The following is a 26,639-nucleotide window of genomic DNA, read 5'->3' on the forward strand; positions in this document are numbered from 1 at the left end:
TTTGACCAACACTTTCCTACAGATAGCTACATTTTGACAGTGTTGATACCTCAATGTCACACACTTTCCCCATGTCCTTGATGGTCAGTGGTTACTGGGTTCCAGAGCGTTGGGTTGTGGTGTGAAGCTTAGGAGTACCAAGGACTTCCATCTGGGATATGCTGCAGTGGTCTGGCTTGGTTGAGCAGTCAAGGCTTCCTGTATGATGTGGTTATGGTTTAGGGATGTGAGTACAAAGTGAACCAATAGGATCACACGTAACAAAGGTCAATGTCCAATCAAGGATATGATTTAGAAAAGTTACAAGTATTTATTTACCCAGTAGATTAATAGGGCCATATAAATGGTACTCAGCAAAGAACTACTATGCCACTGCTCATGTGTCTAGAGAACACAGATGCTACGACATTGAGACACATGGTTAATGTTAAGCACGAGGAAGTGCTGCTTGAGATTCGCATTCTATGCAAAGCTCCCTGGAGGAATGTCGCTGCGCAGTGGCTTACAGGAAAAATACAGCAGCTCGCTTCTGGGCATGCATAATATCTCTGTACTTGTTCCAAACCGCCTGTGTCTCAGAGTGTTATAACTGTAGCAGGCCTCTCATGAATCAGACCGATAACAACTAAGAGAAGAATCTGAAAAGAAAATATTGCTGAGGGCCCATCCAAGATGTGACTGACAATGACTGAATGTTCATGAGTCAAAGAAGCCAATTACTGGAAACCCGCTTAGAATATTTAAAAAATACTATATGTTTCACATGTTAACCTTAAAAATAAGCTATGGAAGAAAAACCCGATCTCTGAAAGTTCAAATAGAGTCAGCTCCATGGCAGGGACACATTTGTGTCTAAATAAAGCAGGAATGGCCTTCATTCACCTCCATTACCATTTTCCGCCACCACAACCAATCAATCAGGGTTTGTAAAGCACGACAACTCACCCGTGAGGGTCCCAAGGTGCTGTGGGGATGGGGGTGGGGAGGAGCAGTGGATCAGACTAGGTGCTGAGTTTATCTGAAGAGCCAGGTCTTGAGGGCCTTCCAGAATTGTGTCAGCGAGAGTAATTTCCGGAGGTGGATGGGCAGGGTATTCCATGTCTTGGAGGTAAGGTAGGAGAAGGACATTCCTCCAGTTCTGGTCTTGCAGATTCGTAGGACGGTAGCCAGAGAAAGCTGGATGGAGCGGAGGTGTCTGTTGGGTATGTGGAATGTGAGGTTGTGATTTAGGTCTGGCGTTGTGAAGGGCCTTATATGCATGGGTGAGGAGTTTGAAAGTTATTCTACTGTCGACTAAGAACCAGTGGAGGTCGCGGAAGTGTTGAGCGATGTGGCTGTGAGAGGGGATGTTGAGGATTAGTCTTGCTGCGATGTTCTGGACATTCTGGAGTCTTCGTAGGAGTTTCTGGGTAACTCTGCAGTGGCGTAGCAAGGGGTGGGCGGTCTGCCCCGGGCGACACATGTTTTCGAGGCAGCGGCCTCCCCCCGCTCTTACCTGCGGCTACACAGGAGGCAGAAGCAGGAAATGATCTCCAGCAACCCCCCAGATCTTACGACCACTCTGGGACGGCAAAGGCTGAGACTGCCACAGGCAGCAAAAGGTCTAGCTACGCCACTGTGATGCCAGCGTATGGTGCATTGCCGTAGTAGAATCTGATGCAAATGAGGGCAAAGGTAACTGTCTTCATGGATTTGGTGGAGAGCCATCTGAAGGTCTTTCGAAGCAGGCAGAGTGTGTTGAACCTGGCCGAGGAGGCGGTATTTATCTGGCGGTCTTGTGTGTGAGGAGTCCAGTACGATGCTGAGGTTTCGTGGGTGGTTTGTGAGGGTAAGGGGACTTCTTAGAGCAGAGGGCCACCAGGAGTCATTCCAAGCGGAGGGGGAGGCTCCCAGGATGAGGATTTCTGTCTTTTCCAAGTTGAGCTTCAGGCAGCTGTCCTTCATCCAGGTGGCGATAGCTTTCATCCCTTTGTGGAAGTTGTTCCTGGTGACAGTGGGTTCTTTGGTGAGGGAGAGGATCAGCTCAGTGTCGTCGGCATAGTAGACGATGTTGAGCTCGTGGTTCCGGAAGATGGCTGCGAGGGGGGACATCTAGACGTTAAAGAGCGTGGGGCTGACGGAGGAGCCCCGGGGTACTCCACAGAAGATCTCTGTCAGTTTTGAGAGGTACAGTGGGAGTCTAACCCGTTGTATTCTGCCAGTGAGGAAGGAGCGGATCCAGTTGAGGGCCTTCTCCTGGATACCAGCATGGTGGTAGCTTGGGGTCAGGGTGTCAAAGACCGCTGAGAGGTACAGTAGGTTGAGGACCGCTGTTATGCCCTGGTCAAGGAGGGAGTGGATGTTGTCGGTGGCGGAGAGGAGTGCGGTCTTGGTGCTATGATTGCTTCGGAATCTGGATTGGGAGATGACCAGGACATGGTTGGTTTCGATTAAGTCAGCGAGCTGGGCGTTCATGACTTTTTCGACCACTTTTCCTGGGAAGGGGAGCAGGGAGATGGGCCTGAAGTTCTTGAGGTCCATTGAGTCTGCAGTAGGTTTCTTAAAGAGGGGATTGATCTCTGCATGTTTCCAGTCTTCTGGGAAGTTGGCGATTGAGGGAGCAGTTGATGGTTCGGCATAGCTTGGGTGCGATGGCGGGGTGGCTCTGTGGAAGATGCAGTGAGAGCAGGGGTCCGAAGGTGCTCCGCAGTTGATGCTTTTAATGGTCTTTACTGTGTCGTCTGTGGTGAGTGGGGACCAGCTGTACAGAGTCGGTCAGGGGTTGGTTGTAGTGATTGCTGGTGCGTTGGGGTGGTCCTGGGTGTCGAAGTTGTCATAAATAGTCTAGATCTTGGGATAGAAGTAGGTGCTGAGCCTGTTGTAGAGGTCTTAGGAGGGTGGGGTGTCTGTGGCCTCGCTGTCGGGTTCTGCAGACTCCTCGATGATTCTGAAGAGTTCTTTGCTATTGTGTGCATTGTTGATGATTCTGTCTTGGAGGGCCTTCTTTCTTGTGGTTTTGATGAGGTGATGGTGTGTGGTGGTGGCTGCTTTGAAGGCGGCATGGGCTTCTGGGGTTTTGTTGTTCCTCAATGTTTTCTTGAGCCGTCTACAGAGCGCTTTACATGAGTATCAGATCATAGTTACAGGTTACATTGTTACAAAGGTTACACAGGTATTAGAGCATGGCAACATAGTTACTTGTAAGGTCGAGATAAACAATAAGCACAAATACGTAAGGGGAAAAGCAGGCAAGGAGAGAGATTCAGGGGAAGGGGGTAGGAGCAGGGGAAGTTGACAGATAATGAAGGCGGGAAAGAGGAGGGGAGGGTGAGAGACACAGTATGGGTATAAGAGGAGGGGAGGGGTGACGGGGACACAAACCGGTAGACGAGTCAAAGCAACGTTCAAAGTCCAGTAAGCAGTGATCCCAGGGGAAGTGGTATCACTTCACTATCTCTGTTGGGAGAGGCTCCCTTTACGCAGTGGACTCTCTGAGGGGTCTCTTAGACTCCAAGGCCTACATACTGGACCCTTCCCCAAAAAGGGGAGAGGGAGTGCTTTGGCAAGTGGTGCCATACCATACCTCAGCTGTGAGTGGCTCCCTTGGCGCAGTGGACTCTCTCAGCGGGTTCGCTGATACTCCAGAGTATAAATATTGGATCTTTCCCCAACAAGGGGAGAAGGAGTTCTTAGTCAAAGGGCACAAAGGACAGGGGGCTAGGCAGAGTAGCAGGGAAGGGAAGAGGGGATAGGAGCTAGGGAAGTAGAGAAAGAGTACTAAATGGGAACATATTTAATTAATGAGTTTTATATAGCGCTGGCTAGACCCGAAGGAATCAGAGCGCTTTACATGAGGAACAATAATGTTGCAAGTTACATCAGTTAAAAGTTAGGGGACAAGGTGGAAGGAGCAAGGAAGTGTAAGGGGATAGGGTAAAGGGGTAGGAGGAAGATAGGATGTAGAGACAAGGGGAAAATCTGCCCAAGGTCCGGCTGGGTAGGTGACTGCAGGGGGCATGGGGGGGGGGGGTCTACAACCAATCCCCTATTTTAGCTATCTGGTAGCTCCACCGGGCATCAGCCAAATCGCTTAGTCTCCACAGTCTGGGGTAAGTTCCGCAAGTTCCAAGTCCTGATGTGTAAAGAGGTTAGGGGATAGGTTCAAGGTCTGGCCAATGTCCAATTATTGTCCCAGGGAAGTAAAACAACGTGGAGGGGACCATTATGGTAGCCATCTTGGGGTCAGGCAGGGGACTATTGACTAAGGGTGGGCGTAGTGTGCGTAGTAAGCATGAGCGAATTTTGCGGATCTCGCGTTCGCGAATTTTGCGGATTTGCGGATTCGCAATCCGCAAAATCCGCGAATTCCCGCGAATTTGCGGATTTTTTTTTTTTTGTGTTTCTGCCAGTTCGCGAGGGTTTTGTACACTTTCGCAAATTGCGAACTTACCTGTCGGGTCGCAAGTTTCGCGAACTTGTTGTTTCTACGTGTCCAGCCTGTTTGGGACACTCTTCTTCATCACTGCCACTCTCTGTCACCACTGCCACTCTCTGACTACTCATGCCACCCTCTGGCCCACCCATGCCACCCTCTGTTTCATCACCACACCCTCTGGTTGTCCAGTGTACATTATTTTCGGCAAAGCAAAGCACACCTTCCCTGCCTCAAGTGACCTGAATTAATTTGGGGCTGATTAATGTGTCACAGAATATTTTTTTAGCTGGCACCTGCTTCCTTAGTGCGCCCTGATTAGTGATCTTTTGCACTTGCTAAGTGCTTTCATTGTTGCAAAATTAGTTACAACACCTGCCCTGCCCCAACTGACAATAATGAATTAGGGGCTGATTAATGGATTTTAACTTCCAGCCTGGCTCCTGCTTGTCTCCCTTAGCTGTAATTCAGGACCTTTGTGGCATATGTGTAACTATTCTGAGGTTCAGAGCAGGGTCACATAATAGTTTCAACTGGCAACTGAACTCTGGAGGGGCCCCTCAGGAAGCACTACAGGAAATGGCTACTAATGATGAGCCTGAACTTTTGAACCTGGTAAGTAGTTACTTTCAGTTTTGCTAAAATCGTATTTCTGCAATTTTGCACTTATTCGCGGGGCGCGAACTCACGCGAACTCACGCGAACAGTGCGAGCAAAATCCGCTGCTCGCGGATTTGCGGATTTTGCGGGAGATTCGCAAATCTCGCGGATTGCGGATTTCCCGAAAATCCGCAAAATCCGCGAGCGGAACGGATTTTCCGCCCATGCCTAGTGCGTAGTGGGGCTACGCGAAGCTTCTTGAAGTGGGGAGGATGCTACGCCCACCCACACACTTCGCGTAGCCCCACTACGCGCCACCTGCCTCCCTCCCGCCCTCTTCTACATGCCTCATTTAATTTAAAATACAGTTAAAGTAAATTAAAAGCAGTTACCTTATATGCGGCGTCCCGGTGCTGCCTCTTCTGCTGACGCGCCGACTATTTCCAGCCAAATGCGCTTGCGTGGGTGCCCGCGCATGCGCATTTGGCTGGAAGAAGTTGGCGTGTCAGCAGGCAACTTCGCTCCGTCCACGGAGTGTGCGTAGTGTTGCCTACTATGCCTACTTTGCAAAGTGAGAAGTCGGCAACACTATGTACACTCCATGGACGGAGCGTAGCACTGTGCCCAGGGTTACTAATGACCTTAGCGTTACATTCAGAAATCCCCAATTATATCTGTTGTTCGAGGGGAGGAGATTGAAGAACAATGGAGCAGCTAGAGGCCAGGGTCAGTGTCCGCTATTCATATCCACTGTACAGCATATTCAGCCCACCACTACTCATCTCCCCTGCTGACCTGCAACTGAAGACTGACCTTTCGGGGTACAGCCTCATCAATTTGTTGGGCTTGAGTTAATACTGCGCCAGGAGTCATCTTATGGTCAGGCAGACTAGGGCGCTCCCTACAGCCTTTTCTGCAATGAAAGTCTGCTTCCAGAGGGGTATAACCACCCCTAGATCTGCTGGTGTAGACTCGATGGGCCAGAATAAATGGCATTTCTCTTCATCAATAGGGGAACCCTGAAGAGACCAAAAAGTTGCAGGCACTAGAAAACGTAATATGAGGCCATCCTGGGGGTTCAAATTCCTCACCAGCCAATTGTGGTGTTTCGCAGGAGGAATGGGGGAAAATACACGGAAAGGTCAGAGGGCGGTAGAGAGAATAAGCCACTCACCCAGGTCTCGATGTGGGATCGCATCGTTCTCATCGTATGCCATCATGAAGATAGAAGACTGGCCGTTTTAGGGATCCCACTGCTGGTGGAAAATTGTCGGATCAAGAGACATCCTTAGGACACGGTGCTCGGGCGTCAGCACAGCAGGAGTAGGAGGCAGCTCGCTGTAAAAGCAAAGAAGCGGCAGCCAAATCACCAGAGAGGGCAGGTGTGGTTTGCCAGTGGCTTTCATCAGGGGAGCAAGGGTGTCGGCGCAGTTTGCGATCCATTGGTGAAGGTTGCGTGCTTTGGTGTTGATGTCTGAGGATATCAGTGTTGATATGTCATTGAGGAAGGTGGTGAGTTGATTTTCTGTTGTTCCATTTTCTGTGGGGTAAACGGTGGGCGTGCTGGTGTGCTGTGGGTTTATTAAAAGAGGAGTGGATGCAATGGTAGGTCAGTCCAGAGGAGTTTGTGATGTGGCTGTAGGAGATGCTGTTTCCTGCTGCAAAGATTGGGTCGATGTGTGTGAGGGAGAGGTGACTACCTGTTTATGTTCTTCATTGGCAATTTTCTCAAGGAGGGAGGAGGTGTTGGGAATTCCCAGATGGAAGTTGAGGTCTCCGAGTAGGATGTAGTCATGGATGCGAGGGCCTAGGGTGGGATGAGGTCGACTACGATGGCATCGGCGAAAGAGGCGCGGGACCAGGTGGTCTGTTGGCGAGGGTGCCACGGACAGTGGTTTTCGGGTTGGTCTGGATTTGAAAGTGGAGGTGTTCCAAGTGGGTCATTGGTTCGTCTGAGTGGGTGGTCAGGCGGAGGGAGCTTTTGTGGACAATGGTGATGCCTCCTGCTGATCGGATAGGAGGGTCCTTGAGGATGATCTTGTAGCCGTTGGGGATTGCAGTGGCCATTTCTGTCACTAAGCTGGGCTGCACTGAGCTGCAGTTTACCCATGTTTCCGTCAGAAAGGCGATGTTGGGTGAGGCGCCATCGAGGAGGTCCGAGTTCTCAGTGGCGTTTTTGTGGAGGGATCGTACATTGAGGAAGATGCACTTCAGAGGCTTGGGTGCAGTGAGGGTCGGTAGGTTGGGTGAGGGAGCCGGGGTAAGGAGGTGGGTGAACGTGATTCGGCAGTGAAGGCAGGAGAGTGGGCTGTGGGTGCTGGTCGGCATCGAGAGCTTGCAGTTGTTGCTGCACCCGGGGTTGAGGATGCTGGCGTCATAGCGGTGGTGGGTTGGAGGACCAGGATCCCTGGCGCTGGGCACAGTCGGGTTGCAGACTAGTGCAGATTGGCTTGCCTTTGGCACCCCTTCGGCATGCCAGCGGCGCTGCAGCACGGCAGCCACCATTAAGTAATGTGAGGTGGGAGGACTGGTCAGCTGGGAGGTGGAAAGCAGGGAATGTGAAAAACTGCCTACTGGAGGTGGAGAGGCAGCTGGGGTCAACAGCAACGGGAAAGAGCTGGAGGGCACGAAAAAGAGGCAACAAAAGTAAAGAGGCAAAAGGAGATAAAAACGGAGGAAAAGGCAAGAAGAAAAAAAAGGCACACAGAGTAGGAAGAAAGAAAAAGAGAGAGCAAAGAAAAGGCAGAAGCAGCAGAGGGACAGAGGGCAGAACAGCAGAAGTGCAGAACGCTCTCCACCGGACCACCAGGGATGCGGCGCAGGAAGGAGCCTGCGGGTGGAGGAGGGCCTCTGATACCCGACCTAGAGGTGTCGGAGAGCACTCAGGTGGCAGCTACTTAGTGGTGGAGCTGTGCGGGGGTGGGTGGGGGGAAGCAGTGACACTAACCAGGCCCACTACACAACAGCAACAGCACACAAACAGTAACAGCTGTTCCATAATGTTGCGGGTATCAGGGATGATGGGTGGGCGAGTGCTTGGCAATAGTTCTGTTCCTGACATGCATTGTTTCACACCTGGCCACTAGTGATACTCAGTACAAATTCTAGAGCTCCGATTTTCGGGTGGGGGGGGGGGGGGGGTGAAAAGCCAGCCCGTCATCAGGTAAGAAGCTGCCTCTGAATTAAAAGCATTGAGCCAGCTACAGCAAACGGTCAGATATGCAGTGTTGTTCTGGGGCTTTGTACTCTGTTATGAAGGACAGGCGGTATGGACCTGGCCATATCTGACAGGTTGCGACTTCCAAACATTCGCTGAGCCACAAGGGAATTTCCAAGGGGTTCACGGGCCACTTCCTAAAGATGGGCACAGCCTCCGAGACTGAGTCTTGGGAGGGAAATCACCTTTATGTACAGAGGCATCTGACACTCAAGCACAAAGCCTCTAGGAAGCAGATGTTGCACCTTCAAGTAGACATAAAGCATGATGCCAAACCGAATGCACAAGGAGGAAGCAGAGTCACCGTTCTCATGCCACGAGGGGCTGCAAGCCAGCATCCACGAGCCAGCATCCACGAGCCAGCATCCACCAACTCCATGCCCCTAGTGCCTTCTTTCACACTTTCAGAAAGTCATGGACGTTGCATGACGTCAGATTTTGTCTGACAAGATACATTACTTAAGACTTTATTGGAGGACTAAGTGATAAACATCTCTAGAGGTGGATTTTCCTACATGAGGAAACGGATGGGTGTTTTAATCATATGTGTGGCTGTAGAGTAGAAAAGGCGACTTTCCTGGTTGAAACCCCTTCGCCACTTCTCTAGGTAAGTTTTGTAGAAAGGTGACGTGGCGTTAGAACTGCCAGGGGCCCCGATTCCGGCGGGAGACTCCCGGTTTAAAGTTTTGAAGCCAAAATATCTTTATTGTGGCTGTTTTTCACCTGAAATTGCCTCTGCTCAGCAGAAATCATCTGGGGGGGAATACATTCTCTCGTTTGCTTGTTCTTATCTCCCACTTTTCTCTTCTAAAATGTTGGCGTGTATTATATGGCATTTTGGCAAGCGCTCCAATTCCTTCGTATCAAGTTCACTCCATAAAAACCTTAAAAAAGGTTGTCGACGTAAAAGTAAACGTGAAATCTGCAGCTTAATGTGTCGTTTGTGGTTTAAAATCATATATTACATATAAGCACCGCTTTTCAATTCGTGAGCAGAGTCCTTAAAGCCAAGCCGTGGCTGGCGCGCTCTCTGCGCATGCTCCGTGCCTGTTTGTTTTGGCGCTCTTTGAGCCCTCGTGTCTTTAATGGAGACGGCCTCGGTGCATTTGTAGGTAATGTGTGTCATCTTATTTGATTTACTGTTGACATTTCACAATAGGACGTGTATGAAAGAAAAGTGAACCCGTCGAGCAGGCCTAAACGCAGAACATGGTCCCAAAGGAACAAACAGCCTTCAAAATTCAACTCTGCGCACTTACAAAACGCCCCGTGACTCACTGACGGGGAATGGCCGCCCTCACCCCTCCGCGTCCCAGCGCACGGTTCAGCTCAATTGCTTAATAAATCAAGGCTTTTAATGTGAAACGAATCGGGTGGGGGATAATAATCAGCCTGAGACCAAGCTGCAAGTGAGGCTGCTTACTGAAACCCCTTCCACCTAAGCATTAGCATCAAAGCCGAAATGAGGATCAGAAGATGACTCGGCGGTCCTCAGTGGTGCAAGGGGACTTTAGAGAAACCTTTGCTGGTATTTATCAGATCCTTCTTTCGCCCCGCCAGGCCAAGGAGAGCTTAAACCAGATGCTGGCTTACCTCTCTCGATAGCCCCAGATCCGAAGGTGAATGTGGGACTGTTGGCCGGATGTTGGTGGATGTTGCATTGCATTTCAACATGCAGGGCATACTACAGTTCCAGGCTTCTCACCAGTCAGCACAGCACACCACACCTACAGGCTGTATGAAACTGTAAAGAACATGGGAGGGGGGGCTAGAAGCAAATGGTGCTTGAGGTGTCCTCCCATCAATGTGAATGCAGTGGAGAAGGCGAAGGAGAAGTGTGGCTCAGGGGTTAGAGGCGGCAGACCCGGAAGCTGAGATCGGCCCTGGACCAGGGTTCAATTCCCCACCTCGGCGGGTCTTGGGCTAAAAATTCCACGGACTCGATAATTCTCGCTCCGGTGCCTTCTCGACTCACGGGTTCACACTCTGCGACTCTGGGCAATAGCTTGCTTAATCTCCACAACGGCCCTTCGCGGCGGGATGCCTGGCTTTCACCTTGTGGATACCCTGCCGGGGTTATCTCACAGGGGAATACCAGGACGGCTTCCCTAAGCAAGCGCCGAGACACCCACTGCGGGTAGCTGTGCGCTAAATAAATAAACTATATAAGCTATATATATATATTTATTATAAATAAATAAACTATATAAGCTCAAATACAAGGCAGAGAGCCCCCCCCCCCCTCTCTTTACACACCACGATGGACCCTAGTGGCAGTGGTAATTAGATGGTATAGACTTGCATGGGTGTAGGCACCCCCCAATCCACTGAATTGGGACCTCCATTACCCCTTCCATAAGGGGAATGCATCAAATATTATCAAAAGGTACTGCGCTTAGGACCCAGTTTACCAGCTATATTCTTAACATCGTGTGATTTCCTAACGTGCAAGTACAATATATGTAACGTATTCATCGTGTCAATCGGCTTTGGATTGGCGTCCGCATTAACCCACTTTGGGTTACCTTGCCCCTAACAGAATTCTGCTAGCACCTTCTAGATTAAACAGAACTTTCGTCGAACATCAGGATTTTGCTTTAAACTTCTTAAAAACGCCTCTAGCAATTATGTCACATTTCCATTATGATGATAAGTAATAATCTTGCATTAATTTGCCATGACATTCACTGCCCTAATTACTAGAGCTACTGTGCTCACAAAGCAAGAAAATAATTTTGACTACAGGACAACTTTCATAATTCCATCACTTTGGTTGTCTTAGACAAATATCACTGGTTTCCCATTAGCATCAACTAATCTAATGCAATTAGTCACTCGCTGATCCCCTGTAACCTATTACCGAATGACAACAGCTAACGTATTGCATATTAAATGTAAGCAAAAACAAGAAAGGTGAACAAATATGATATTTTGAAATAACCTCCATTCGGTATACAGAGTGAAGAAAGTCAAGTAATTACACTTCAGGCAAACAAAGAAATAACTTCTGGAGAAGAGCCAGAACAGCGATTTCTGAGAGTTATTTTCCTAACTTGTGTAACCGTGAATAACTATAACCCCTGGAGTCAACAGACCCCAATGATTTTTGAGGTAGGTGAAGGGAATAACAGGTTAAAAGCGACTCAAGCACGCAAAAGGTGATAGGAGGAATGTTAGACATTTGTCTAATCACTGGCAGTAGCTTGGGGTGGTATTGCAAGCCATAGGCTTTTTGTCCGCCATGCCGCTTGAAGTTAGACCCGGTCAGCTTTTTAGAATAACCAAAGAGGTGTCTGGGAAATAACCCTGGCTTGCAGGTTTAACCTATTGCGTAGTAATTTTGGTTAAAATATCTGGAATGAAGAAACGTTGGAGACATAGAGTAAGGAATGATTTAATTTAGTGGGGGGACTCTCAAAAGGTAAGACTCGTGCGTAGAAGTTATCCCATGCTCTCCTTTCATGTATTTTGATCCTGACTAATCTGACAAACAAAATGTAAGATTCTGATCACGTGGTTGTGAGCCTGGTTGGGCCACCCAGGAATGAAATAGGGCAACTTGAGGCTCAGGCCAGATCACCACCTTGCTTGACGGGTGGCCCCGCCCAATATCCTCATCATCCATCTGGGGAGGATCGACTTAGTCACAATAGGGAGGAGGGCCCTGATTCAGGCCATGCAGAGGGATTTGATAGCAGTGAGTAGCAATTTGGGAGCCACTGAGCTGCTTTCGGCAGAAATGGTCCCCAGCAAGACTTGGAGGGGAGCTAGATCGCCGGTGGCGATAGAGCAGTCCCGCAGGAGGGTCAACTGATCCATACAAAAAAATATGGAAAAGAGAGGCCTGGGGTTCATTAGGCATGCACTCATACAGGAAAGAACCAAAGGGTATTATGAGCAGGATGGGGTGCACTTGTCCGGGTTGGGTATGGATGTTTTCTTCCAGACATACATGAGGCTCTGACAGTGGCACGTTGTAAGTAGCGTAAGGGGTGGGGGGGCTCTGTCATCGATGGGGGCCTCCTCCAGAGTTGTGGCGGAGTTACAGGGCGATCTGGAAGCAGACGGGTACAGTAAGGGTACCTCTGCGGCAGAAGGGTACAGTAAGGGTACCTCTGCCTGGCACAGTAAGGGTGCCTGAGCCAAGGACCAGGAGCCGAAGGAGGTTCCGGGAAACCGCAACGGTGCCCCGTTAGTCCTTCGGGCGGTCGGGGGGCCTGAACCAATCGGGGGGGTGCCACACCGCTCCGCCCTGACAGGGGGGGGCGGGAGTATAACGAAGATGGTAATGTACTGCACCGTCAGAGCATCGACTCGCCGTGCAAGATGGCTCCTTAGGCATGCGGGACAGCGAGGGGCTGCCTGCTTTGGATCGCCAGTAAGATGACCCACTATAAACGTCATACCTGTGTTGTATGAAATAAACCTGCAGCAGTTCTTTCCCACAATAAGTCTCTTGAGTTTCTTTTGGGTGGGAATTGTAATTGTGTATTGTACCAACGGGCGGGGGCGTATGGCGGTGTGGGCACTATGAGCATTTACAAAACGCCCCGTGACTCACTGACGGGGAATGGCCGCCCTCACCCCTCTGCGTCCCAGCGCACGGTTCAGCTCAATTGCTTAATAAATCAAGGCTTTTAATGTGAAACGAATCGGGTGGGAGATACCATTGCAGTAAATGATATCTTTTCAGTAAAGAAAATACAAAAAAAGGAATGATGAATAAATTTAGCAAGAGACTGAGATAACGTATATTTATATATATATTTAAACATTTGTAAAGCGCTATGAAGGCCCTTGGGCATCTCGGCGCTAGTATCTGCCAAATTCAGCCCTACAGGAGGATGTGATTATTGGTCAAATAACCACGTTTTGAGTTGTTTTCGAAAGGACCATAAGGAGGGGCTGTTCTTTATGAATAGTGGCAAGGAATTCCAGAGCTTGGGTGCTGAAACTAGGAATCTTCTGTCACCCCATGAGACCAGTTTGGTACGGGGTACTTCCAGCTGGAGGAGATCAGAAGACCGTAGGGACCTAGTAGGCCGGTAGGGAACAAGTTGTTGAGTGAGAAAGGCTGGTCCCTGGTTGTGCAACGCCTTATAGACAATGCACAGAGCCTTGAACTTAGTTCTGTTCCTGATGGAGAGCCAGTGCAATTCTCTGATGGTGCCTGAGACTGATTGAAATTTGGGGATGTCACCCAGCAGTCGGGCAGACGCATTTTGAATGGTTTGCAGCTTATTGAGGACTTTCTCTTGGGAATTCAGGAATAGAGCATTGCAGTAGTCCAAGGTGGATAAGACCAAGGACGTAATCAGGGTTTTGCCAGCTGAAGTAGGGAGGAAAGGGAGGATTTTTTTAATGATTCGTAATTTGTAGAATGCGGAGGAGGCAATCTGATTTGCGTGGGGGAGAGAAGTGAGACGGTCATCAAACATGACACCTAAGTTCCTCACTTTGCTGACCGGAGTGGGGGGTGAACCCATGGACTGTGGCCACCAGCGGGAAGACCAGTCTGGGGACAAGTTTCCAAAGATGACCACCTCGGACTTATCCGAGTTCAATTTAAGGCAATTGGAGGCCATCCAATTCCCTATGGCCTGCATGCCCAGATTGAAATTATCGGCCATTTTTTGGCCGTCATTTCTGATGGCCAAGACCAACTGGGTGTCGTCAGCGTAGGATGTAAGGCTCATCCCGTGAGCTCTGATGGTATTGGCAAGGTCCGACACGTATATATTAAAGAGTGTCGGACTCAGGGATGAGCCTTGGGGTACTCCGCACGGCAGGGACAGGGTGGTGGACTGAAAAGGCCCTATGGTGACCACCTGAGTCCTTTCGGCAAGAAAGGATGCCAGGAGAGTCTTGGCCTTGTGCTTGATCCCCAGATCTTCGACACGGTCGATCAAAATAGCATGATCGACCGTGTCGAACGCTGCTGACAGGTCCAGCAGTATCAAGACTGCTGTGCCACCGGCATCACGAATGATTCTGATGTCTTCTGTGGCCTTGATCAGGGCCGTCTCCGTCCCATGATGTTGGCGAAAACCAAACTGAGAATCATCCAATAGATGATGGGATTCTATAAAGGCTGAGAGTTGGACATTTAAAGCCTTCTCGACAACTTTAGCCAAAATAGGCAAATTGGCAATCGGTCGATAATTTTTGAGCTCGTTCCTAACTAGGTTTGGTTTTTTCAGCAGCGGCTTAAGTAATGTCTTTTTTAGATCAGAGGGATAAACTCCTGTGTTGATCAGAGTGTTACAGATAGTAGTGATAGCTGGGATCAGGACTTCCAAAACTGGTTGCAATACTTTAAAAGGGCAAGGATCAAGGGCAGAGCCTGATTTAATGAGTAACAAAAAATCCCTGACCTGAGGGATAGAGACCTCCTCAAACTGAGAGAGAGAAGGACCAGCTATGGAGGGACTCGCCTTCTCAAGAGCAGTATTTAATGGCATTTTTACGCAGTTTGCAAAGACAGCATAAATGTCATTGACTTTATTGTAAAAATAGTTGGCCAATACATCACAAAACAATTGGGAGGAGGGGGGTTGTAGATTGGGTAAGCAGCCAGCCAATTGTTTAGTGGTCTCAAACAAGGCTTTGTTTGAATTTTTGGAGAGCTCGATTTTTTCCGAGAAGAACTTCTTTTTAGCATCTAGGATCATATTTTTGTTTATGGTAACCGAGTGCTTGTATATTATTTTGGCCTCTTCGGAATAGTGTCTGCGCCAGTTCCTTTCATTCCTCCGACACAGCTGCTTCTGTGTCCTTATGATCGACCGTGTCGAACGCTGCTGACAGGTCCAGCAGTATCAAGACTGCTGTGCCACCGGCATCACGAATGATTCTGATGTCTTCTGTGGCCTTGATCAGGGCCGTCCCATGATGTTGGCGAAAACCAAACTGAGAATCATCCAATAGATGATGGGATTCTATAAAGGCTGAGAGTTGGACATTTAAAGCCTTCTCGACAACTTTAGCCAAAAAAGGCAAATTGGCAATCGGTCGATAATTTTTGAGCTCGTTCCTATCTAGGTTTGGTTTTTTCAGCAGCGGCTTAAGTAATGTCTTTTTTAGATCAGAGGGATAAACTCCTGTGTTGATCAGAGTGTTACAGATAGTAGTGATAGCTGGGATCAGGACTTCCAAAACTGGTTGCAATACTTTAAAAGGGCAAGGATCAAGGGCAGAGCCTGATTTAATGAGTAACAAAAAATCCCTGACCTGAGGGATAGAGACCTCCTCAAACTGAGAAAGAGAAGGACCAGCTATGGAGGGACTCGCCTTCTCAAGAGCAGTATTTAATGGCATTTTTACGCAGTTTGCAAAGACAGCATAAATGTCATTGACTTTATTGTAAAAATAGTTGGCCAATACATCACAAAACAATTGGGAGGAGGGGGGTTGTAGATTGGGTAAGCAGCCAGCCAATTGTTTAGTGGTCTCAAACAAGGCTTTGTTTGAATTTTTGGAGAGCTCGATTTTTTCCGAGAAGAACTTCTTTTTAGCATCTAGGATCATATTTTTGTTTATGGTAACCGAGTGCTTGTATATTATTTTGGCCTCTTCGGAATAGTGTCTGCGCCAGTTCCTTTCATTCCTCCGACACAGCTGCTTCTGTGTCCTTATGATCGACCTTGTCGAACGCTGCTGACAGGTCCAGCAGTATCAAGACTGCTGTGCCACCGGCATCACGAATGATTCTGATGTCTTCTGTGGCCTTGATCAGGGCCGTCTCCGTCCCATGATGTTGGCGAAAACCAAACTGAGAATCATCCAATAGATGATGGGATTCTATAAAGGCTGAGAGTTGGACATTTAAAGCCTTCTCGACAACTTTAGCCAAAATAGGCAAATTGGCAATCGGTCGATAATTTTTGAGCTCGTTCCTATCTAGGTTTGGTTTTTTCAGCAGCGGCTTAAGTAATGTCTTTTTTAGATCAGAGGGATAAACTCCTGTGTTGATCAGAGTGTTACAGATAGTAGTGATAGCTGGGATCAGGACTTCCAAAACTGGTTGCAATACTTTAAAAGGGCAAGGATCAAGGGCAGAGCCTGATTTAATGAGTAACAAAAAATCCCTGACCTGAGGGATAGAGACCTCCTCAAACTGAGAAAGAGAAGGACCAGCTATGGAGGGACTCGCCTTCTCAAGAGCAGTATTTAATGGCATTTTTACGCAGTTTGCAAAGACAGCATAAATGTCATTGACTTTATTGTAAAAATAGTTGGCCAATGCATCACAAAACAATTGGGAGGAGGGGGGTTGTAGATTGGGTAAGCAGCCAGCCAATTGTTTAGTGGTCTCAAACAAGGCTTTGTTTGAATTTTTGGAGAGCTCGATTTTTTCCGAGAAGAACTTCTTTTTAGCATCTAGGATCATATTTTTGTTTATGGTAACCGAGTGCTTGTATATTATTTTGGCCTCTTCGGAATAGTGTCTGCGCCACTTCCTTTCATTCCTCCGACACAGCTGCTTCTGTGTCCTTAGTATTTCCGAGAACCATGGGGCAGACGGGGATGATCTGTTTCGGGAGCTTTGTTTTAGCTGGACCAAGGAAGTGGCCGCGGACGCAACCCATTCATTATATTGGGTAATAGCGAGATTAGGATCATGTGATAGAGGCGGACTGGTTTTAATCAGAAGTGATTGTAAGCTATTGCTGTCAATATTTTTCCAATCCAGGTTCCAGAATCCACGTTGCAGAATGGATGCCGTGGGGAAAACGGGGTTGTTGCGGCGATCTTACGCCGGCTCTTGGGGAGTTGGTACAGTCTAACCAATGAAGAGTCTAAGGTTTGGACTGGGTAGGCGATGGAGGTGGGACTTAATGAGTTTCACGTTGCGCTGTGCAGGGCAAACCTTCCTCTTTTACATTTACTTTCTACATCTCAGGGTTGGCAGAGATGTATCCCGCCTGCCAGCCCAGTGTTTAGGTCTGGCATTAGCCAAGAGGTTCTGCTATTACTAAAATTATGCATTTGTAGGAACCGCTGCATTGGAAGTGACGGAACGATTTATGCTTGAAGTTTCATACAAGGACATCACCACAAGCACTTCACTTTGCGATCCTGCCCCAACCGCCCTCCACAGAATCCTCCCTTTCCAACCATCTTCATTCTACTCCCCCCTCCCACATTTCACCCACCGTAGAACCTCAACACATCCTCCCTCCATACAAAATTAATAATAAGAAGAAAAATAAAACCAATGTTCAATTGAGCGAACATGGAAAAAAAGTAAACTTGAACATATATGAAGTGGAGAGAACATAGAAACCCATAAAGGTAATACAATCGATCAAGAGACTGATACTTTATTGACAACATTGTTTAGCTAACAATGCCATTTTCATACCAAGATGACTTACACCTTTCATCCCTTGATCAGGTTACACGTGGCTCTCTCATGTACTCATGCTCTGGTGCCTCACCAAAACGAGCAGGACAAAGGCAACTTTTCCTCCTGGAGTAACAGCAATCCTGTCTTTATTACACTTCTTTCCATCTCTGGTATGCACAACATTTGGGTTACTTTAACTAACTGGACTGGGACAGAAAATGGGCTGACAGCTTTGGTTTCTTTACCCTGACCCAACAACCCACAGCTAAGTTTCACAGTTCTATCCTCTTTTGCTCACGCTCGTACCCCTTTTGTACATTTCTCTGTACATCAAGCACACCAAATAAATGTGTAGTGTCAATAAGGTGGTTCTCCCTCCACTCTCTATTGAATGTAGAACCAGGTACACACCCTTGCAATAGTGCAAAAGGTGAAACACCAGTCGATGCATTGTGAGTAGTTCTAAACGCCCATAACATGTCATCCACTACAAGCGTCAAATTAAATTTGTTAACCATTGCCAATTGCAGCTGATCTTTCAATGTGCGAATGAACCGTTCCACTGAACCATTACTCCTATGATGTATAAATAAGTTCTAATTTGTCTGATGCTGTGAGTACTTAAGAATGTCTATGTTTCTTTCAACACTAACTGAGTACCATTATCAGTCTAAATTTCAGTAGGATAACCTTCTCTCATGTACACTCTGTGTAAAGATTGAATGACCGAGGTAGTAATGTTACTAACAAAATTAACTTCTGGCTGCTTGGACATGTAATCTATCAAGACAATGGAACATTTACAACCTTCGCCCAAAACCTTTATGTGACCTGCAATGTCCAAGGCCAATTCCGAACAAGGCACCAATGGTGCTTCCAAAGAGTTAACCAAAGAGGATTGGGTCACCTGAGTCTTATCAATCATGATACAAGGACCACAATCCCTTGCAAAGTGTTCTACAGCCCTGTCTATAGCACGCCACCAGAAGTCCTCTCTTATTCTACGTTTCACTGCCCGTATACCTATGTGACCCTCCTGTGTTAATTCTAATATCTCTTTCTCATACTGACAAGTACAGCAAGTTGTCCTAGCCTGCGTACAAAGTCCTTTCTCATACATCAGTTCTGAGGCAATTTGGACGAATGGTGTAAAATCCATGTCTAACTCTTTGGAATTAGGCCACTCTTGCACAATCCAAAAAATGACTTTGCTGAGTAAGGTGTCTTTTTGTAAGTCATCCCTCCACTCACTTTTCTCCATATCACCAACACATTGTTGATAAGATTAGCCATGGAAACCCTCTCCTCATCCGAAGTATCCAGAGGCATTCTTGACAAAAAATCTGCAATTACGTACTTCCTGTCTGGGACATATTCAATGTTGTAGTTGAATTCTTGCACCTGATACTGCCCTTTGGCAATTCTGGTGGTAGCTTTGGCACTACCTTTCGTACTGAACGCGAACATGGCCACCGAGAGTATCAGCGCGCTTTACAGAATATGCAGCTAGAAGGGTACAAGCGAACAAAACAGAAGAAAATTCACAGACTAAAATGTCCAACATTCTTGAGAGCCAGGCAGCTGGGCCACACAGAAACCTCCCTTATGAAACTTCCACATTCTACTCCTCGCTCCAACATTCTATCCTAGATTAGAACCTTATCACAGAACCTTTTGATTTTTACTAAACTTATTATGTAATTTACTTACTTATAGGTTAATACGGCCAGAACTCTTCGGCTATTGCTCAGTCATTCCCACTTTTAGAACAGTGGTTATATGCAGAAGGTTCATGTTTGGCTTGCTGTTATTGTATTAGTGAGGCGGTTGGTATTGCGCTGTAAGGCGGTGCCAGGATTGTCATTAGCACACTCCTGCCTCAATGAAGCAACGTTTTCCACACTTTCTTGGTCTACCATAATGCGTTGTTTCCCCCAAGGCAGTTTTGTACCATAGGATTTTTGGATTTGAAGTATTTGGATTAGGTTTTTTCATGCCTTATAGTTACATCTGTGACAGCTCTAAAGGGTTAGACAAATTTAATAGGAAGGCGCTGTTCTAAGCAATTTCATCACCCCACCTTCCAAATCACAGCAACATTATTACTGTGCAGACATTGCCACAGGTTTTGTGCGAAGTACAGCTCCATGTTATAGAAAATAAAATAGGCTCAAGGCTTAAGGCACCTTCTCCACCAGTTATTTGTTATCAAACTATTAGTATTCTTATGATTGGCTCACACTGAAAGCCATTAGCATGAACTCTAGATTCTAAATCTGGTAATTCACTGCTATGACATAGCAACAGTTGTTGGGAAAATTGGTACCCACTGTACATGTGTCATAAAGGATTTCCGGACTGCTCAGGCAGGGCACTCACTGAACCTGTCCACGCGGCGCTGGCAGAAGAGAGGGCACACCGGGAGGGGAGAGGAGATGGGAGAAAGGCACAGAGTGGGGTGGGGTTGGGGGTAGGAGGGCAGGCCTTTTCTGCGACAAGGAGGAAGAGAGGCTATGTTATGTATGGCTCCCCCATTAATCCTCTGCCTATGCGAAGCCTCTGAAAGCAGGGGGAGATGATTTTGGGGAACAAGCCTAACATAACATTATAGGTGTGTAAAAAGTGAATTATGGGAATGTTTTTCACCTTGGGGTTCAGACTGACATCATTGACAACTCTAGCTTTGCTCTTATCAATCAGAACCCCTCGATGAAAAACATCCCCGTAATTCACTGTAAACCATTTATAATTCTGTATATAATGCATGGTTTCCACAGGAAGCCTCTTTCTTTTATAGCAGATTTTAAATCAGGCAATTCACTGCTATGACGCAGGGACAGTTGATAACAAAACTCTTTGCCCTCTGTTGCTGAGTCATAAAGGCCTTCCAGGGCACTGGCAGGGCTCCCTCAGAGCCTGTCAGAAGAGCGCTTCGTGTCTGCATGGACTGGAAGCAGAACGCACCGCTGCAGGAGGGGGAAGGAAGGCAGCGAAGGAGGTGGGAGATGTTTAAAGATGGCAGGTAAGTTATATTTTTGATTTGAGACAGGGTGGAGAGGCCGTGTTATGTCTGGCCCTCTCTTAATTCCTCTGTCCCTACAGAGCAATTGAAAGAAGGGGCAGATGATTTTAGCGTCCACATATAACATAAAATTATAGATGGGTAAAAAGTAGGATCGTCACTCTTGTTGTCGCTCAGAACCTCTTAGAGAAGAGCATCCCTGCGATGCTCTGTTACCCATCTATTATTCTATATGTTGTTGTTGATATTATAAACACATTTTAATATTATCATGATTATTATGAATTTTTGATTATCATTTTGATGATTATATATATTGTCATTATGAGTATGACTGTCATTATTTGATTCTTATTGTGATGACTATGCACATTAATATAGTTATTGCTACTAATAGTAACAATAATAAAACAACAACAGTATTAAAAATGTCAATACTATACTCTTTCCCGAAGTCTAGCGTTCTAATTCCTGGGACGCTATTGTCCCCTCTTTTGCCCCTTGTTTCCACTCCTCTTTGCAAAGCAATGGAACCCTTGACATGTAGGCTGAGGCGCCCCCGTGCACATAGGGGGGTTGAGAGCTATCAAGGCTCATTACTATCATTGCACGAGGATGAAACCAGGCTGTTGCACCCGAAGGAGAACCTGGCTCCAGTCCTTCGTGAAATTAGAAAATATGGTGGTTACTCCGGTATCACGATAAATTGGGGTAAATCCGAAATGTACTCACTGACTCCCTCTGCCGGAGAGACTGTCTCAGGGTACCCGTTTCAATTGATGGAGTACTCAATATGCTACCTGGGTATTAGGATTGATAGAGATAGAGAGGCCGTTCTGCTCGACAACTGATTGCCCGACAGTGTCCTGGCTGCGCACAAAGGTCCACCAGCGAATCAAATTGCCTTTATCAATCGCTGGTAGGGCGGCACTCATTAAAATTGTTGTGATATCGAGGTTTCCTTACTTATTCATGAACATACCAATACCTCCAACATGCATGTTCTTTGCCACACTAAATGTGGGGCTCAGGAGGCTTATCTAGGCAGAGGGACGGCAAAGATTGCACTGGGAGCTACTGACATTACCACTGGCGAGGGGTGGTCTGGATGTACCTGGGTCCGAGCTGTACTACTTAGCAGCCAGGTTTTTGCAGTCTACTCGGATTTGTCACAGACCCCCATACAGCACATTGATGTTAAATCTAAGATCGTTGCCCTGGGTACATTACGTTCTTGTAGTATTTCAAAAGCTGTCGTACCCAAAGGCGACTGTAGTTTTGGTAGCAGCGACCGCAGTTTTGTGACATAGGATGAGTGTTGCTGCGGGTTGTCTCTTCCAGGGCTCTGGCCTTTGATAATCCTGCAATACCCATCACTACTGAGACGTTAGTTAAATCAACACTTATGAAATACAACAGTAAGGAATCTTCTTAACTGCTGGGCAAGACTGCAACAGAGTCCTGCACCCACCTTAGACATCTTCATATATTGCAGACTTCACCCATGCACTCAGGGTATGCTTCCTGGAGTGCCCAAGGAATTTATCCCTCCCACTCACCTTTTAGACACAGCATTTACAGGAGGCTGGGTCTCACAACTTTATAAAGTCACAATATGCATATGCCCACTGGGCCGCGTTTCAGCCATGGAACAGTAGGATAGAGACCTGGGTGACTTATGGGACCTACTGCTGTGCCCAGTTGGAAACAATTGCTATGAATTATAAGCACAAACTATTACACTTTAAATTCCTGTACAGACTATATCACACTCCATGTGAAAAGACACCTTTTTGCGGGATCTATGTGACACAGCAGCCAGAGCGGTTGACTCCGGAGTGCGGGGCTCATGGTTCGATCCCCGGCGCTGGGAGCATCTCGTTATCATGTGACTCTGGGCAATCGGTCACTTAATCTCACTGACGGCCCCCAGCGCCTGGATACACCTATGTGTGATAAGTTCGCGCTTTACAAATGTGGAATTATTATTATTACTTTGATGCCACTAGAGTGCGTGAATGCTCCAATGGTCACCAACTCTACGCTACCTTTCTTCATCTGGCATGGGAATGTTGCCATGTTGCTGCTTACTGGTCTGCAGTGCTGGCCAAGATCTCCTGAATTGTTGGGGATGAGGTTCCTGCTACCTGTGATGTTGTGGGGATGGGATCTGTGGCCAAATTGCTGAACCTACCCGGCGACTGGTGGCGCTGCTCCTACTATAGTCAAAACAGAGGGGGCCCTTCACTGGATAAGGGGCCCGTTTCCCACAAAGGGGAGGGGGGCCTTCATCATGCGGTGACCTGCAATATTAATGCGGAATTATTTGCTAATCCAGACCCAGAGATATATGGGCACCACCACAATCTCTCCTTGCTCTGTTGCAGAACGACAGCTCAGATGAACACTCAACAATGACCTGATCTATCCTCTTCTTACAGACTGATACTGCTCTATAGGTTTGATAGCAACATTTGCTGAAGATGACTTGTGCTTCTGTTGATCGGTTTTGTAGGTGTTGACTACACGACCGGGTGTTTATTCTGGCCTGGCACTTTGAATGTGACACAGGACCTTTTTTTATGGAACCTCTGGACAAGCTATTGACTATGGTGATTGTTGTTCTGCTTTTTTGATGATGACTAATGAAATAATTAATAAAATAAAATTGTACTTAAAAAAAGAATAATGCTACCAATAATAAAAGAATTACATGGATTAAATTGTTCTAAAAATCTATCTGTAAGAAGAGTTCTAATAGGTGATATTATGTATGTTTGAGACCTAAGGGCAAACCTAGCAACAGAGCAGTAAAGTGCCGTGCAGGAGTTTTAAAGAGGGTACAGAGAAAGGTCAGGTTTGGCGAGGGACATCACGCAAGGCACGGGGTTGGAGAAGTAATGAGGAGATGGGGTTATAATCTGGATTGAGGGGTACTGATGGAACGCACGATTGGAGTGGGAATTACAGTCCAAGCTATGGGTGGATGTGTCTGGGGGCTGGGGTGGCGGTGTAGCAGGAGCGGTCCAGCTGGCAGGAGGTACACTGCCAGGTGTTTACAGTGCAACAAAATATTTCTTGAAGACAGTCAATTCTTTGTCAAAGGAATATATACCAAAGTTCGTCTTGCATGCTTGCATTGCTAAAACATCATCGTCGATGGTCTTTTCTCAACATTTCAATTTAATTTCTCTTTCAGAACATGATTCTCGAACCCGAATGGACCGGTGATGCTGTGCCGCGAGATGATCTGAATAGGATTATGAAGTAAAAGGTCCACTGTGAATACAGTGCCAAAATGATTGGGAAGTTGAAACAAAACTTGTTACTGGCCTGTCTGGTTATCAGCTCTGTGACGGTCTTCTACCTTGGCCAGCATGCAATGGAGTGCCACCACCGGATTGAAGAGCGGAGTCAACCTGCACGGGTGGAGCTGGCAAAACCGACACCAAGGACTCCACTCAATCTTAAAGCCAATCGGACCTTCCCCTATGATAAGGATATGCCTCTGGTGTTCATTGGGGGTGTCCCTCGCAGCGGCACCACTCTCATGCGTGCTATGCTGGATGCTCACCCTGACATTCGCTGCGGGGAAGAAACACGGGTCATCCCTCGAATTCTAGCAGTCAAGCAAATGTGGGCAAGGTCAAGCAAGGAGAAGGTCCGCTTGGACGAGGCTGGGGTGACTGATGAAGTGCTAGATTCCGCCATGCAAGCCTTCTTATTGGAGATCATTGTAAAGCATGGCGATCCGGCCCCTTACTTGTGTAATAAAGACCCATTTGCTCTAAAGTCTTTAGCGTACCTTGCCAAAATTTTCCCTAATGCCAAATTTCTGTTAATGGTACGAGACGGGCGAGCTTCCGTGCATTCCATGATATCTCGGAAAGTCACTATTGCTGGATTTGACTTGACTAGCTACAGGGACTGCTTGTCTAAGTGGAACCGGGCGATAGAGACCATGTACAGCCAGTGCATGGAGGTTGGATACAAGCGGTGTATGCTGGTGCACTACGAACAGCTCGTCTTGCACCCGGAGCAGTGGATGAGGACTCTTTTGAAGTTTCTCGACATCCCATGGGATGATGCAGTTCTTCACCATGAGGAGATGATTGGAAAAGCAGGCGGTGTGTCCTTGTCGAAGTAAGTTTCCTTGTATTTTATCCAAATGTGTCCTAAATTCTGAACCTAAAATCTGCAGTTCTGTTGCATTCAAAAGCAAAGTGTGTTTTTTATATGTATACTTCAATGTCCATTCTATCATTTGTTGGTGCAAAAGTCTTTACCCCATGAATTAAGCCTGTTTTGTTTCTTCCAACTGTGATTCATCTTTACCCTTGCTTTCACTTGGCTACCACCAAGATTTTAGGTGGCAATCTTGATGTCTGTGTTTGCATTTGCCTCCACCGTTTATGCTGGAAGAAAAGGTAGTGGTGTAATGGCCGTAGTCAAATATTAGTGGCTGGAGAGGCTGTTCATGCATCTACCACTCTGTACTTTAAAACAAACGACAATTTGAATGTTGTGCTGTACAGACAGTAACCCTAAAGTTGTGGTTAAAGTGTTAGAATAAAATTAGGCCGTGTTCAGTCTGTGGGATAGGTGCCTTATGCGTGCATTGCTAGTGCTCCTGTGAGGCTTGCAAATGGCTCTAATTTCGGATTCTGTGTGGAATCCCTTATTAGTTTAAGAGCACATAACACTTTTTGCTATGACTATTCTTGCACGAAAACCCTTTGCATGAGAAGTGTCCCCCTAAAAAGAAATTTTGCCGAATTGATTTTTACTGCCGGCAAACTTTGGAACTTCGTAAAGTAGCACTGTTTGTTGGGTTTGCAAAACATTGCTAGCAATGTTTTAATAGTGTACCCCAGGTTTTCCTCTACTTTCATAAAGCATTGGGGTTCAGAGTCAGTACTGGAGAAATCCATGACATTGAAGACCTCTTCAGTGTTACTCTGTTTATTTCCTCACTCTCGTTCGTGTTCACTGGGATGAGCTCTACTAATGACTGAGGTGATGTCGATTGCACAAAACAAACACAAAATAGATGATGGAAACGTTTCAGACACTCATCCCCTGTCACAGATCTAGGTTGAATCCATCATCGTTCTCTAGCTCACTTTGCCACCCCAGTTCAGACCCAGCTATATGCAAATCACTCTTGACCCTGTGCCTCATGGGAACAGTCCAGCCTGAACTGCCAAGCCAGTTCCTCCCTGGACCGGAAACAAGCATCCTGTCAGTTGCACATTCAGATCATCTGGTAAAAACCTGTTATCCCTAAATGGCTTCCAGAAATTGATCAAATTCGCAATCGGACAGAGAATCACATCACAGTGCAATAGAGGTGCCTCGTTTGTTGCATGGTATAAGGAAAAGAGAGCTGGTAGGACAGGGGCAGTAAACAACAGCCAGAGGAAGATGCAGATTTACTGGGAAAATGTAAAGGAAAATCATTTGCTAGATACGTAACTATATAACATTAAATACCATATCCAGTCTAATCCACATGATGTATTATGGTTCAGAAAGGCTTTAAAGATTTAGCTTGGTTTACACTAACACAGCTAGACATATATTGAGCAATTTAAAAATATCCTGATAGATAGCCATCAAAGCAGTGAGGCAGTGGTGTGACAAATTATATGACAGAGTTGACTAAACTATACAACAAGAAAAGGCAAATCTTGCAGCATATTGTAAGCAATATTTTGACATTCTAGCACACATTGATACAAGAGAGATGCTACCTCTATACAAAATAGGAAGGATGATCAGTAAAGAAAAGCATACACATTCACCAGATTCTGTTCTAAATGTTAATCACCAGCAGTTAATTGACTGTTAATTAAGATTTCGTCGATTATGGAAGCACAAGGACACCTTTTATAACACTATTCTTTTTTAATCGTTTGTACAAAACGTAGAATGTTGCACTCAGCAGAAAAAAGCTTACATGCATAAACTTCTTGAAATAATTTCTTATTTTGCTGATTCTGTTTGCTTTTTAGAGCTGCCCTTCAGTTTGGGGTTTATT

At 46.7% G+C, this 26,639-nt stretch overlaps 1 protein-coding gene across 3 annotated transcripts in view; it reads left to right on the forward strand.

The window, feature by feature from the left end:
- The window catches only part of TPST1 (tyrosylprotein sulfotransferase 1), a 307,002-nt gene that overhangs the window by 88,402 nt on the left and 191,961 nt on the right, over positions 1-26,639 (forward strand). For all 3 annotated transcript variants that reach the window (XM_086954624.1, XM_086954623.1, XM_086954625.1), the window contains exon 2: positions 23,799-24,742. In XM_086954624.1, the coding sequence (XP_086810750.1) occupies positions 23,898-24,742 (845 nt within the window). In that variant the 5' untranslated portion in view covers positions 23,799-23,897. The remainder of the gene's footprint in view (positions 1-23,798; positions 24,743-26,639) is intronic.

Source organism: Lissotriton vulgaris, chromosome 2_1 (assembly GCF_964263255.1).
Source record: "Lissotriton vulgaris chromosome 2_1, aLisVul1.2, whole genome shotgun sequence".
NCBI classification, from domain to species: domain Eukaryota; kingdom Metazoa; phylum Chordata; class Amphibia; order Caudata; family Salamandridae; genus Lissotriton; species Lissotriton vulgaris.